Source organism: Megascapheus bottae, chromosome 12, assembly GCF_031878675.1.
Source record: "Megascapheus bottae isolate mThoBot1 chromosome 12, mThoBot2.hap1, whole genome shotgun sequence".
Taxonomy (NCBI): Eukaryota; Metazoa; Chordata; class Mammalia; order Rodentia; family Geomyidae; genus Megascapheus; species Megascapheus bottae.
This window is the reverse complement of record NC_143520.1, coordinates 47,850,188-47,866,384: the sequence shown is the minus strand read 5'-3', so window position 1 is coordinate 47,866,384 and position 16,197 is coordinate 47,850,188. Positions and strand designations below refer to the sequence as shown.

Genomic DNA, 16,197 nt, shown 5'->3' with positions numbered 1-16,197 from the left:
TCCCAGAGTCCTGTTTGTAGCCTCCACCAGTATCTTCACATGCAGGCCCATCTCAAGTGGCTCTCATCCCAGCCTAACACCCAAGACCTAAGTCTTGGAAGTTCCTTTACAAGAAAAAATAAAGGATTCAAATGAATCCTCACCAAATGAGCAACCCCTTTTTCCTCAGTCTCCTCCGAGGAATCCCAACCCCCAGAGAGAGGACACCAGACCTGGGTTGCGAGTGAAGTTATCCACCCACTGAAGCAGAAACTCCTGGTTGATGAGGAGCCCATTGAGCTGGGCTGGTGTGACTGGCCGCCCCGATGGCCCTGTTGCCAGGTGTGTTCTGGGATACACCAACTGCAGTAAGGAGAAGGCTGAGTGTTCCTCTGTAATCAGTGTTCCGTTGGGGAAGTGCATCTCCAAGGTCCAAAGTCGCTCCTGCAAACTCAGAACTGGACACCACCCCACAGCACACCATTAGGGACCTCATTAAAGTTCCCTGGAGGTGCTTCCCTATTATGCTAGTGTTGCGCATGTGTGACTTCTGAAGGCCCTGAATTCATAAATATCAGCTCCTTGTGCCATCAGGACCCGGTGTAAGCTTTTTCTACACCTCCTCCACACTCAGGCACAGCATGACACAGTCACAGAACATTCCTACAAGGCCTCCTAATATGCCCCCAGGAATCCACCATCAATATCCTCTTCAAATAGTTAGACCTTCCTGTTAGCTAGGGGTGAACTGGACAACAGTCTCACCAGAAGATATATTTAGAGGGGACCTTGTTTTCCTGTTGTTCATGACAACTAGGCATACAGTGTTGTTGGGTGACATCAGTGACAGCTAATGGAATTGATGGACTGGGAAATTTTTTAAGAAAAATTCACATTCAAGTGAGTATCATCATGAAAGACTGGGAATTCTTTGCATCCAGAGTGAATGGCAAACCTCATATGAGATCACTGAGTCTTTCACACCTTTGCACACGTACACACACACACGCATACATCCTTTCTCCCTCCATGACTATGATGGAGCCCAGCACTCTCTCCCAGCAAGCAGGGCAGCAGTGCTCTCGATTTCCCTCTGCTCAGCCCCAGTGTGCTATCAGACTGGCCGGTTTGACTTCCCCAGGAAAACCACACTGGACCAAGACTCTTTACCTTGGATCAGCAGCAGCACAGCACCCGCCGAAAGCACAATCAGGTAGATGATCACCAGAGCCAAGAAAAAGTTCCTTCTACTTTTCTTCTTGGGTGGTGAATCTGAAACACAAGCCAAGCAGGTGATGGCTGCTACACAGGGTTCAGGGAAGAGCCTTGGCCTGGGTCAGGCCACATCTATGCCACCAAGGTTTCCCTGAAAGGTTGTGTGGAAAAGACGCCAATGTGAGTCTTCCCCATCCTCATGTCTGCCACAAGACAAGAAGTGCCATCAGCAAAGAGAAATCTTGCCATTTGGCCCCAACGGAACCCTGTTCACTGCTGAATAGACACCTGGTTTCTATAAGGGTCTCAATGGATGCTTATGGAATGAATTAATGAATTGCAAAGCTATAGGAAGAGAGGTGTTATCATTTACCCCTTTAAAAACCATGAGCAAAGCTTGGAGTACAGGCTATCTTATTAGGCTCTACCATACCAATCTGGAATTCATGACTAGATTTTCTTTACTTACTTTTGGTGTCAGTATTAGGGCTAGCACGGAGGGCCTAGCCACTGTCCCTTGGCTTTAAGCCCAAAGCTAGCACTTAACTAATTGAACCACACCTCCACTCCACTTTTGTCTTTTTGGTGATTAGTTGGAAATAAGAGTCTCACAGACTTTCCTGTCTTGGCTAGCTTTGCACTGTGAGCCTCAGCTTTCTAAGTAGCTAGGATTATAGACATGAACCACTGATGGCAGCTTGCTTTGTTTCGACATACCGCTTGTTACAAGATAGAGGGTGTGACAAGGCTTAATGGTCTTGGAGCTATAATCTGCTGACATGAGCAGGGTTGGCCTTCTGGGGTGTGCTCTTTCTCCTATCCTGCTTACATAATCCCAGAGTCCTGGTATCCCCAGGAGATTGATTTCAGACCCTTTGGAGGGTATCAAAATCCAGAGATGAGCAAGTCTCATATAAAATAATATGGCAAATATCTAGGCACATCTCACAGACTTTAAGTCATCCCTAGACAATGGAAACTATTATTATATTGTGTTGCTGAGCAAACAACAAAAAAATCTGTAAATGCTCAGGACAATTTTCTCTTAGTGTTTCCCTCCTTAGTTGGGTCAATGGGTGCTGACTTTCAGATAGGGGAGGCCAACACCAGTTATAAACCAGATTTATTTATTTTCCTCTTAGCGTTATACAACTTGGTGTCATAATTCCTATAATACTGCACATTGTTCTTGGTAATGAAAACTTTTCATGGATATTCCCTCTAGTTTCCCTTGTAGAGAGAAATTAAACTATTTTTTAAATAGTTGCCTAGTATTCCTTAGAGACAAAAGATATTTTCCTTTTGATGAGCTGTTCCCAGTTTGAAGTATTACAGAGGCTGTAATAAATCTTTTCTGGAGCTCGGAACTCCACCCTTCTGTCAGATGCTGCCCTTTTAGGGTTGTCAAGGGAAGGGGACCTGTCTATAGAAAGCCTTGAGGCTTTCAAGGCTCATATTGACTGGGTACTTGCTTCACAATGAGCATTTATCAGTGTCATCTCAAACCCTGCTGCAGCCCTGCAAGGTTGGGGAAGGTATTACCTTCTGCAGAGCAGAGAGTTGGGAACTTGGGGAAAGCAAAGTGATGCCATGAGGAGGCAACTCAAAACCTGTAACCTCAAGACCTGAGCTTGCCTCACAAATCTGAATTGACCATTGTTTCTGGGGAAATTCCAGTTGAAATGAGCCCAAGGGCAGCTCTGAAGAAAAAAGGGAAAACAGAAGCAATAGTCTCTCTCCTCTCTCTCTGTTTCTCTGTCTCTCTCTCTGTCTCTGTCTCTGTCTCTCTCTGTCTCTGTCTCTGTCTCTCTCTGTCTCTCTATCTCTCTGTCTGTGTCTGTCTCTCTCTCTCTCTCTCTCTCTCTCTCTCTCTCTCTCTCTCTCTCTCTCTCTCTCTCTCTCTCTCTCTCTCTCTCTGTCCCTTCTTTTCCTTGGTTCTAGTGATTATTCAATAGATACATAGGAACTGGGCATTTTCTCCATCTCCTTGGTCACCTGTAACCCCACTGCTTCCTTCCTAAAGGGAAGGGATAGCTCCAGCTTCACCCAGAGGAATGGTTTTCTTGTTGGTTGCTTTTTTAGTTAGTGTCACTTGATTATGTTCAATCTAACACCAGCTGCTAAACCCCCAGAAACCAGCAGCTAGACTGAGCTTCCTTACGAGCAATCCAGCCAAGCCACTCCCTATCTTCTGTCCTTCAATGCCTGCTTACTGTCTTCAGGCAAACAGCTCATATTGGCCACATAAAGCCACAGTGGCCAGCTCTCCTCCAGATGTACTTTTCCTGGGCTTTAACTACCTCCATCAGACCTGACACCACATGGTTACAATCCTCTGATCAGGGGCAAGGTATACCCCTTGAACATGAGATTATTCCCCCTCCCCACCTTATACATGTCTTATACTTGCTGTCCTTTGAGGACAAGGGAGGGCCTTTTCCTAGACCTAGACACCTATTCAGGCTCCTCTGGGCTGGGCAGAATCCCTTCTGCTTCCTCACACTTCTGCTTTTCTCTGCCATAGTACTAACCATCTTAAACTTTGGCTGAGCATGTCTTGGTCTCCTCAAATGGCCTGGAGGCTTCTCAGGATGTATCTTGAGCACCAGCATAGTATCTGCCCACAAGTTATGACTGAATGGACAGATGAATAAATGAATGATTGTTCACCCCAGCAGAAGGCGGGGCTAACCACTGGGCATGGTTAAATGTAGCCTCTTTAGAAATGTTGCAAGGACGTTAGAAGTGCAACTTGGAGTCTTGGGAGCCATGCAATCATCATGCTGAGGACAAGCAACACACAGAGAAGCATCATATGCACATAATGCAGTCTCATGACCGACACAAAACCTGAAAGGTGTTCCATGCTTCAGAGACACAGGGATTGTGGAGGTTGGTGAGGGTGGGTGAGAGTAAGTATGGGGTATACAGATATTTTAAAACCAGATGCATGGTGGGAGGCATCTTAGTGAAGATAAAGGGAGGGAAAAGATTTTGTAGATGTTCACCTGAACTTGGGATGCTTTTATAATTTAGAGTTTTCATTTGGCCTAGAGGTAGCTATGGTAGGAACTGGGAGATGGGATTCAAGGGAATATCTAACTCACTCTATACAGAGTGGGAGGATCTGGGCCTGGAAGAGTGATGCAAGTGGTAGAGCACCTACCTATCAAGTGCAATGCCTTCATTCCAAAACTCAGTACTGCTGGGCATGGTGGCTCACGCCTGTAATCCTAGCTACTCAAGAGATTGAGATCTGAAGATTTCAGTTCAAAGCCAGCCCCAGCGCTAAAGAATGTTAAGACTCTTATCTCCAATTAACCACTAGAAAATGGGAAGTGGGGCTGTGGCTCACCGGGTAGGGTAGTAGCCTTGAGCAGAAGAGCTCAGGGACAGCCCCCAGGCCCAGAGTTCAAACCCCATGACTGACCAAAGCAAAACAAAACAAAACAAAACCAATACCACCAAAACAAACAAAAGAAACAATAAAGGCCCAATGAGGTCTTTACCCTCTACCAAGCTGGCTGTCTGAGGGTAGAAGATACTACAAAGGAAATGCCTATTCTAGGTAGTTCCCTGGGAGAAAGCCTCTTTAAGATGAGAGGAGGGGCAGAGCCTCCGGTAGATCAGAGGGGGCTTCCCCAGGGTACCCTGGGCAGACTACACAGAGACTTTAGAGATTGGCAGCTCTGTTGTCTGACTCACAATGAAGATGTGGTTCTAGAGGGAAACAAAAGTGATGTTTCACTTCCGTGTGGTATACGTAATGGAATTCTATGCTTTCCATCAGAAAGAGTGGCATTGCCTCATTCATAAGGAAACGGAAAAACTTAGAAAGAATGTGCATGTGACTATATAAAATGATGCTCATTAAAATGAACTCCAAGATATGGAAACAAGAGGTCACTTTTGCTGTTGTTGCTCTCATTGTCTTTAATGTACTATATGAAAATTAAAAATATTTTCAAAGCTCGCAATGAAGAAAAAGGGCTGCATACCAATTTTAATTTTTCCAGGCCTACCACCTCCCAGTGACAGAGGGTCTTGGTGGACATGGATAATCCCACACCCAGCCCTGGACAATTGGCGACAGACCCAAAAGGGTGGTGTCCCTCTTGAAGGCCAAATACGACCCACCCTCCACCTCCTATCCCTGCAGTCAGCACCAGCAGAATGAGATGGAGTACCAGGGTCACTACATGAATAAAGCAAAGCAGAGTAACTTAAACAGCATTCCAGAAACCAGGTGGCCCACAAAAGTAAGTCAGAACCTACTGCTACATATCAAACTTAAACTAGAGTATTTAAATAGAATCCAAAGTCTCCTAACATACCATACAAAATAGCCAGCATACAATCCTGTGCAAGAGAAAAAAATCACAGCTAACAATGGAGAAAATCGCACCTGGAATCAGGAAGCAATTCTTGTCTAATAAGAATTTTGAAGCAGCCATCATGTCAATGCTTTACTGAACAAAGAAAAATATTCTTGAAACAATAAAAGTTTCATGAAAGGAATAGAAGATAAAGGACAGAAGAAATATCACCAAGTAGAAAATGTAGACTTACAATTAAAAGCCATAAAAATGTTTAAAGTTTACCACCCGAGCAGAATAATGTAACAAGTGTCACAGAGGAATCAATGAAGTCAATGAGAGAAAAACGGAAATTACCTGATATGAAAAAACAAAATCAACTGGAAAAAATAATGAACAGAGCGATCTGTGACCTAATGACAAAATTCCCATCATCCATTTCATCAAGGAGACTCTAGAGGACTGAGAGAAGTAGAAATGGTGAAGAACTTTCTGAATGTTGTGAAATGCACAGATTAAAGAATAAACCCCTTCGGATTAAAGAATAAACCCCAAACATGATAAACCTAAAGTATATCATAATTAAATCTATGAAAAATCTAGAGCTGAAGAAACATTGAAACCTTAAAAAAGAAAAAGTCTTGAAAGCAGCCAGAAAGAAACGCCACATTTCCTACAATGGTGGGCTGATTTGAATGGCAGCAGATTTATCATTGCAAACTGTGACCACATATAAGGGCACAAAATTGTTTGTGTGCTAAAAAGAAACTGTTGCCAATTATGAATCCTATTGCCAATGAAAATATCCTTCAAGAATGGTAGGAAATACAGGCATTCTCAGATGAAGGAAAATGAAGAAAAATTTTTTGCTAACAGATGTAACTTTAAAGAATGACTAAACAATTTTTTTCCAAATAGAAATGGTAATAGAAGAAGGCCTGGAATTTCCAAACTAAAGATTAAAATGGGGATATATAAAAAAAATAAAATAAATAAAATAAAATGGGGATATATATTAGGCTATCCTTCTCAGCACAAGTTTCTAAACTCATACTTGATTGCTGAAAAAAATTCTAATGTCATTTGGGTGCAGTAACTCACAACTGTAATTCTAGCTATTTGGGAAGCAGAGGTCAGAAGAATTACTGATCAGGACCAGCTTTGGCAAAAAGTCTGCAAGTCGCTATCTCAACTAATAGAAATCTGAGAGTGATGGCATATGCCTGATAGCCTGGCTGTGTAGAAATTATAAATAGGAGGGAAATGGGAGAGTTGTGGTCCAGGCGAGCTTGGGCATAAATGCAAGTTTAAAAATAATGGAAGTATAAGGCTCAAGGTTTGAAGCCAGCCCAGACAGACAAATTCTTAAGATTCTACAAATAACCAGTAATAAGTCAGGAGTGGAGGCATGACAAAAAATAAAAGAAAGAAAGAAAGAAAGAAAGAAAGAAAGAAAGAAAGAAAGAAAGAAAGAAAGAAAGAAAGAAAGGTAGAGAGGGAGGGAGAAAAAGAGAGAGAAGGGAGGAAGGAAGGAAGGAAGGAAGGAAGGAAGGAAGGAAGGAAGGAAGGAAGGAAGGAGAGAAAGAGAGAAAGAGAGAGAGAAGGAAGGAAAGAAAGAGAAAGAAAAAAGAAAGAAGGAGGGAGAAAAGGAGAGAGAAGGAAGGAAGGAAGGAAGGAAGGAAGGAAGGAAGGAAGGAAGGAAGGAAGGAAGGAAGGAAAGAAGGAAGGAAGGAAGGGCTAAGAGGAAATTGTGGCTTAAGTGATTGAGTACCTGCCTGACAAACATAGGTCCTGAGTACTTCCAACAAAATTATTATGTCATGTGATATCATTTACAATTTATGGGGATGAAATAATTAAAGTGATTACACTTTAAAAAAGGGAATGGCTAAAGGACCCAGACAGAAATAGTGATTTTACACTTGACATGAATGGTAAAATGTTAGTATCAATAGACTAATTCTTTTTGTAGGTAAATACCAAAGAACCTATCCATACCAATGAACTAAAAATACTACAAATAAATCGAGATTGAATTTTAAAGGTCAGTCAATAACCCATTGGAAGGAAAGAAAAGAAAAACATGAATAAGAAACAGGAGAAAAAACAGAAAATCACAGGATAAAATTACAGATTTCAGACTTCACATGTCAGGAAGGAGTGGGAGGGGGATGGGAACAAAAACATGAGAAGGGATATCAGTGTGCAGGAAGTATTGCACCCACTCCCTGACAAATGCAACTGTAAGCTCCTCTATACATTACCCTGACAAAATAAAATAAAAAAATAAGACTTCACATGTCAGTAATTACCTTGCATTTATATGATTTAAATGTACTTCTCAGAAGGCAGATATGAGAAAGTAAAATTCAAAACCGGACCCAACTATTTGCTGCTTCTAAGAGTCTAAATAACAAGATGATTGGGAGGCAATCGGGGAAGGGAAATGGGGATAAAAACATGAGAAGGGTTATCAATGTGTGAAAAGTAATGCACCTAACTACCCAGCAAATGTAACTGTAACCCCTCTAAACATTATCCTGACAATGAAATCAAATTTTTAAAAAAGATTCTGAACATTAGAACTTTAAAATATGGGAAGTGAAAACTAATTGAAAGGAGAGAGAAAGTCCACACTCTTATCTGTGTACTTTAAAACCCTGCTCTCAATTAGAAAATCAGCAAGCAGCAGGATCTAATGATCATATCAAGAACACTCCATGTGTTAGCAACAGAATACAGATTCTTTTCAAGCCCATATGGATGAATATTGATGAATATAAAAATAGGGCATGTCCTCACTAAATATGTTTTGAATGGGGTTACATAAAAGTATTTTCTTTGACAATAGCATAATAAAAATAATAATCTACAACATACAGACAACATGAAAATCTCCAAATACTTAGAAGTTTTCACAAAACACTTCTATATTGTGTATGGGTCATAGAGAAAAGTCTAAAGGAAAATGTTAAAAACAGAACTGAATAAAAATAAAAATATGCTGTATCAAATTTTATGGGATATAACTAATGAAACGCTGAGAAGAAAGTTTATAGCACCATTTAAAAGGCCTCAAATCAAAGTAAGTTCCTATTTCATGAGACTAGTAAAAAAGAAAAAAAAATAAACCTCATCAATGAAGAAAAATGAAATGATGAAATGTGATGGTTAATACTGATTATTAATTAGATTAGATTAAGAAATGCCCAAGATGGGCTGGGAATGTGGCTTAGTTGTAGAGTGCTTGCCTCACATGCATGAAACCCTGGTTTCAATTCCTCAGCACCACATAAACAGAAAAAGCCAGAAGTGGTGCTGTGGCTCAAGTGATAGAGTAAAAAGAAGCTCAGGAACGGAACCCAGGCACTGATTTCAGGCACTGGGACTGGCAAAAAGAAAAAAGAAAAAAAAGAAATTTCCATGAGATAAACACATATGCCTCTGAGAGTGCCTGGGAAGGTATTTTCCAGTGATGACATGTCCTGGAGTCTCTGATCCCATGCATGGATTTATCCCTTGATGGAGTCATAACATGATGACATAGTTGAAAGATGCTTTAAGCCAGAAATGAGACATTATTGGAGGAAGTAGGTCACTGAAGATGTGTCTCTAGGGCTCTAGCGTGCCCTGGACTCTCCCTGTATCCTCTCTTTTTCTGCTGATCTTTACCACACTCTCTAGATACCAAGATGTTTTGATCAAGCACCTAGTGCCACGCAATTATGGCTGATACCATGAGTCAAAATAAATATATTTACATGAAGTTGTTTCTATCAAGTACTTTGGTCACTGGGATGCAAACTCCTGACTCATACATAAATATAAGTGCAGTCTAAGTGAAATTTAAAATAGGAAGACAAATGAGAAAATTGACGAGAAAAAAAAGCCAGCTCTTGAGCAAAATCATTTTCACTGACACCCCTCTGGTAAGACTGACAAAGATTAAAAAGGAAAATGAGCTGGGTGCAGTGGGTTCTTGCCTCTAATCTTATTACTTAGGAGGCTGAGGTCTGAGAATCAAGGTTCAAAGTCAGCTAGGGCAGAAAATGGCGTGAGACTCATCTCCATGTAAGCACCAAAACAAAATGAAACAAGGAAGGGCAACTGTGGCTCAAGTGGTAGAGGGTTAGCTCAAGAACAATGGCTAGGCCCTAAATCCAAATCCCAGGACTAGCGCACACACACACACACGCACACACACACGCACAAAAGAGACAGAAATATTGCACAAAAATTAATATTAAAAACTGAAATGGAATTTCTTTGCAGAAATGCAATTGTTATAAAGAAAGTAAACATATACTATTAGTAACATGTTCATAATTTAAAGGGCATATTAAAAACCATAAGCTACTAAAATACAACCAACATAAAACAGATTGTCTGAATATCTGTAACTAGTAAATACATTTAATTTTTAGCTTAAAAGATCACTAAAAAGGGCCGGGAGTTTGGCCTAGTGGTAGAGTGCTTGCCTAGAATGCTCAAATACCCGGGTTCAATTCCTCCATACCACATACATAGAAAAAAGCCAGAAGTGGTGCTGAGGCTCAAGTGGTAGAGCTCTAGCCTTGAGAAAGTCCAAGGACAGTGCTCAGGCCCTGAGCTCAAGCCCAGGACTGGCAAAAAAAAAATTGCTAAAAAGAAGCATTCAAATGATTTTACAGGAGTCTCCTAATGACCATTTAAAGAAGAATTAAGATGGGCACAATGGTGGAAGCATGTAATACTAAACTTAGGAATTGTAGTTTGAGACCAGCCCAGGCAAAAAGAAGTTCTTTAGTCTCCATTTCAACCATTAACTAGTCATGATAGTTTGTGTCTATTATTCCAGCTACAGGGGAAGCACATGCAGGAAGATCACAGCCCAAGCTGGCTTGAACATAAAGCAAGATTTTACCTCAAAACTAGACAATGTGGAAAAGCACTGGAAGTGATCAAAAAAAAGAAGACAAAGAAAAGAAAAGAAAAAGAAAAAACTCAGCAGAAAATTTAAGAGGCTCTGAGTTCAAGCTCTAGTATTTGTTCAAAAAGTATGTGGCGGGGGTCGGGGAGAGATCTGGTCTTTGTATAATAAAGCCCTTGTTTTCTAGACCTTAGACAGAGCTTAAGTGAGAAAGAAAAAACCAAATTAGGAGCCCATGAAAGCAGATATAGAACATTTTGCTTGCATAATTAAGAATTGTTTGCAGAAAAAGTTAAACTCACTATCATTTTTATATTAACTTTAGAGAAAAATAAGTATATAACTTCCTAAAGTTTCTGCAATAGGTAGTTAAAACATCCTCCTAGAATTTCCAAATATTCTAAAAATATTAATATTTTATCAACTAGGGGTTTGTATCATTTATGTTTCAATACTAAACCCAACAGAGAAAAGAGAAATTTTCATATTGCAAATGTTTTAGGATGATGTTGTGGTAAGCCCTTAGTGATACATTTAAGAAAGTGGGGGGATTTTTTGAAAGAAAAATAAAACCTAAATATGACAAAGGTCAAAAGGAGAAAGGAAGGGAGCTTTGTGTGTGTGTGTGTGTGTGTGTGTGTGTGTGTGTGTGTGTGTGTGTGTGTTTGATGATACGAGGGCTTGAACACAAGCCCACATGCTCTCACTTGGTTTTTTGACTCAACTCTATCAGTTGAGCCACACCTTCATGGTAGAGGTTTTTTTTTTTTGTTTTTTTGTTTGCCAGTCCTGGGCTTCAGCTCAGGGCCAGAGCACTGTCTTTGGACTTTCTCAAGGCTAGACCTCTAGCCACAGCACCATTCCGGCTTTTCTCTCTGTATGTGGTACAGAGGAATCGAACCCGGGTCTTTGTGCATGCTAGGCAAGCACTTTTACCACTAGGCCAAACTCCCGGCCTATGTTAGAGCTTTTGTTGGTTAATTGGAGATAAGATTTTCACAGACTTTTCTTCCCAGGCTGGTTTCAAACAAATCCTCAGATCACAGCCTCCTGAGTAGCTAGGATGACAGGCATGAGCCACGGCACCTCGCCCGGCTATCCTTAATACTCTTAGCTCCAATTAATCACTAGAAAAATGGGAAGTGGGGCTGTGGCTCAAGGGGTTGGCTAGTAATCTTGAGCTGAAGAGCTCAGGGACAGCGCCTAGGCCCAGAGTTCAAGCCCCACAACCGACCAAAAAATAAGTCACATCTAATTAGGGGCTGGTGGCTCATGCCTGTAATCCTAGCTACTCAGTAAGGCTGAGATATGAGGACTGGACTGCAGTTCGAAGCCATCAGGGCAAGAAAGCCATATGAACAAAAAGCTGGAAGGGGGGCTATGTCTGAAGTGGTAAAGTGTTAGCCTTGCCAGGCTCTGAGCTCAAGTTCCAGGACCAGTACCCAAAGAAAAAAAACTCACATTTCCAGTACACTACATCCTAGAAAGTTCTGAATAAAAAGTATCGATTATAGTCATCCACACACAAGCCTTTCTCTGTTTTCCTGCCATCAATTCTTGAATCAACTTATAATTTTGCATGTCCACTCAGTCCCCCAGGGATCTGAGCAGACAGATTCTATGTGCCTTAAACTGCCATTGCTCCCACATTACAACTCCCAAGAAAGCCAGTCACTTGGGAAGATGAGTCCAAGAGAAGATTCTAGACAGGGAGATCAAGAGATTGCCTCTGGATGCAGATCTACTCCTTTAAACACTACAAATTCTAGAAGATTCACACCAAATATCACCTCAATAACGCTGAGGGTAAAAATGCAGATGATGGGGTGACTGAATTTCTACTATTGTGTTCAATCCAATATAAACTAATTATGACACTATAAATACACCCTAGACAGTAAGAAGTGGAGAAAATACATATTTGTGTGTGTTTATATGTATATGTGCACATATGTGTATATATACAAATATGTACCATATGTGTATGCAATACAAACACACACACACACATACACACACACACACACACACACACACACACAGTACTTGGCCTTAGTACTATGGAGTTTTTCCACATCCCTGATATGTATCTGCCCACATACCAGAACAAGACACTTATTAAATAGAGGGGACATCTAATAGATAATGATTTTTATCTCAAGGAAACTATACAAAATAAGATGATGCAGCTTAAAATACACAGCATCTGTTAATAACCCGGTAGAAATTACAGGTGAATCCTTGAGGATGTTCAGGGGTGATTGTTAGGTTCAGGATAAGCAATGCAAGAATCTTCCCTGCACGTCTGTCTATAAGTCAGTGGCCAGTCCCGGCAATACTTTACCATTGACTTGAAAGATCTCTGTGGCAGCCAACATAATATGATCGGCAACTGCTCCTTCTTCTGCACACTCCAGGAACTCTTCCTCTTTGAGGGCTTCCTTACTTCCCATTGCTAAGTTTTATAGGTGGCCAAAGCCCTGGAGGCAGCAGAAATGCCCAGTAAGAGGAAGCCCTCACTCTTGTATAACCATAGTAGCTAGTTGGAGACCATACCGGATTTCCCTTTGGCTCTGACTTCTTAGCTTGCAAAATATATCTTATGGGATGGGGAATTTCTTCACACAGGCCATTTGCCTGTGGAATGCCTACTCAGTGCAGCTGCTGTGAATGGGGAATTGAGAGCCTGGAGTCACCTCTTTGCTCTCAGGGCTTCTAGGTGACACTATGAGGACCACTGTCTTTTCCCCCCTCTGCCTGACTGAACTCTGCTTTCTTTGTCCTCGATAGAGCTGGCTGGTCTAGTTAACTGCCTTGCTCTGTCTGGCTTCAATATTAAATGTTCTTCCTTGCTTCATTGTCCCTGGGCCTGCAACATCTCCTCTCATCCTCCAAAATGATGAATGCAAACCTGCAGGTTAGTAAGATTCTGGTGGCTCGTGCATCGAGGAGCCTTTGAGAAGCTGCACCGAGCTGTTTGTCTCCTGTGGTTTCCCATGTGTGCTACTGCCTGTGGGTACAGAGGCTGGACAGGTGAGATCTTAGCTCCCTGAGGGGGGGGACCCTCTATTCCTCTGTCTGGCTCACATCAGCTATCTCTTCAGGGTCATACATCCTGGTGATGAAGACATGAATGGAAAGCTAGAATGATTGTTTTCATGGAAGTGGAGATATAGTTTAAAGTGGTAGAATACCAGCCTTGAGTGAAAAAAAGCCAAATGAGAATGAGAGGTCTTGAGTTCAAGCCTTGGTTCTGGCAGACTCACAGAAAAAAATTCCACCTTTGGGCCGGGAGTTTGGCCTAGTGGTTAAAGTGCTTGCCTAGCATGCATGAAGACCCGGGTTCAATTCCTTGGTACCACATACATAGAAAAAAAAAAGCCAGAAGTGGTGCTGAGGCTCAAGTGGTAGAGCTCTAGCCTTGAGAAAGTCCAAGGACAGTGATCAGGCCCTGAGCTCAAGCCCAGGACTGGCAAAAAAAAAAATTCCACCTTTTCCTCACATCAGCTATGTGACTGTAAGTCACTCCATTTTGATGTTCAAATTTCCTCCTTAGTTATGATAGTCATTTAAAATGAAGATAGCATGCACTGCATTTGTGACAACTCTGCTCTTTGCTCATCTTAATCATAGTCTCTGTTGCTCTGGCCTTCAGTAGCTCCAGGAGAGGGGAGCCCAGGAGCTGCCCCTGGGTGCCCCCAAGTGGGTGAGGAGAAATGGAGTTATCAGAACTGTGAGCAGGTTTACAAAAATAATCTCTGCATTGAGCTAGCCTGGAAGGTTCCTGATAGTGGAACCCCCTCACCACCTCTTAAACCTTCCCTCGAGCACAAGACACACAGTTTAAGAAACAGCACAGTCTCTTCCTAAGCTCCACTCAAACACTCTCATCTCAAGGAACACAGATGAAGAGGTTCCCCACATTTAGGGATGACATTGTGCAAGAAAGGAAGGGTTTGGCTTCATTTTTCTTAGCAGAGTGTGTATAATTGGATTTAGTACTTAAATGTGCATCATTTCGTATCAGAACAGAGTCCTGATGTTCTCTGGAGGGACAGCCCAGCCCCCACCCTTGGAGGTCTCTACCTGGCTTGATTTTGTGTTGAAGAAAGGAGCATACTGAGGTTTAAATTCAGAGCATTTGCTTGCTAGGCAGGTACTCTGCTGCTTGAGCCAGGCTTTCAAGCCCTAGTTCTTTGGGGGATAAGATCTCAAATTTATGCTCAAGCTGGACCGGACAATCAACCTCTATTTATGCTTCCTGTGTAGTTGGAATGACAGGTGTGTTCCACCATGCCCAACTTTTATTGGCTGGGATAAGGTCTTGAGAACTTTTTGCCCAGGCTTCTGCTGAACCTGAATGCTTCAGATAGAGAATCTGCCTCTGAGTAGTTAAGATTGCAGGCATGAGTAGTTGCTTATGGCTAGAGCACAATATCCTATCAACTGGTAAATCCCCAAAGCTCTGAGTTCAAATCCCAAAACCAGCGCAAAAGAAAGTGTTGTAATTTTGATCTATATCTTTGTATTTCATTTTCACACAAATAGAAGACAAATACATTAAAAATAACCAATTACTAATTTGTATATAATTCTGCAGCTTTACACACAAATGTATAAAGACATTAATAACAAACCACACTCAGGAGGCTGAGCCAGAGGCTTTACAAGTTGGAGACCAGCAGTAATTTAGTGAGATTCTATCTCCAAATAATATGTTATTTATTTTTATTATCTTCAAATAGTTATACAAAGAACTTTCAGTTTAACATGTTGATGTATGTGTACAGTGCATCTTGACCAGTGTCATCCCTTCTGCCATTGTTCTTCCTTCCCCATTCAAAATAACATATTTTTCTTTAAGTCTGCGGGTATAGTGTAGTGGAAGAGCACTGTCCTGGTATGTGGGAGTCCCTAAATCCTAATATCATAAATGCTAAGAAAAAAGAAGGCATTAATAACAGAAAGGAAAGGCAGTTACTTCAGGGCAGTTGTTTGTATTACGAAAGTTAAGTTATATTAGTTCAAATGAGATTATTGTAACTTTAAGATGTAAGTGGAATTCTCATGGTAACCACAGAGAAAAATATTTTTGAATTTGTATGTGAAAAATAACATGGGAATCAATACGTAGAAAAATAAAAAGAAGGCAATAGCTGAGAAAATAGACAACAAAAGAAGGAATAAAGCATGTAGAAAAGAAATAGAAAAAAATGACAAACTAAATCCCTCCTTTTTAGTAACTAAGAACAAATAGATGTGTGTTAAATGACAGAGTTTGGCAAAATATTTTAAGAAATATGAATGAATAAGTCATATCCTTCTACAGGAGACTAATTTTAAATGTAAAGACAAAAATAAGTTGAAAGTGAATGGTTAGACTATGATATTCCAAAGTGATCAAACTAATACTGGCCAAATCAGACTTAAGTTTTACATTACTATAAAGCTCCAAAGAGCAAGAATATGTGGCAAGTATAAACGTTCACCAAATATTTGAATGAGGCCCCTCAAATTTCAGGTATTGAAATTTATGGCAAAGTGATAGTATTAAAACACACAGGGTCTTTAATAGCTAACTAGATAATGATTCTTCTTCCTTAGGATTTAAATTAAGAGGTTTAAGCAGAGTATTTCTCAGTGTTTTTAGTGCTGATGCCAAGGCTTGAACTCATTTAACTTGCTTGCTGACTGCTGACACTCTACCACTTGAACCATGTCTGCAGCCCAGCTTTTTAAAATTTTTTTATTGTGATTAATAGAAGGGTTACATTATAG

The 16,197-nt window shown here is 41.0% G+C and overlaps 1 protein-coding gene across 1 annotated transcript in view; it reads right to left on the bottom strand.

The window, feature by feature from the left end:
• Marco (macrophage receptor with collagenous structure) overlaps window positions 1-12,872 on the bottom strand; it is a 35,482-nt gene extending 22,610 nt beyond the window's left edge. Inside the window, exons 1-3 of the mRNA XM_090342936.1 lie at window positions 12,764-12,872; window positions 1,150-1,251; window positions 213-437 (exon numbers count right to left, since the gene is read on the bottom strand). Of these exons, the coding sequence (XP_090199062.1) occupies window positions 213-437; window positions 1,150-1,251; window positions 12,764-12,872 (436 nt within the window). The remainder of the gene's footprint in view (window positions 1-212; window positions 438-1,149; window positions 1,252-12,763) is intronic.
• Between the last annotated feature and the right edge of the window lie 3,325 nt (window positions 12,873-16,197).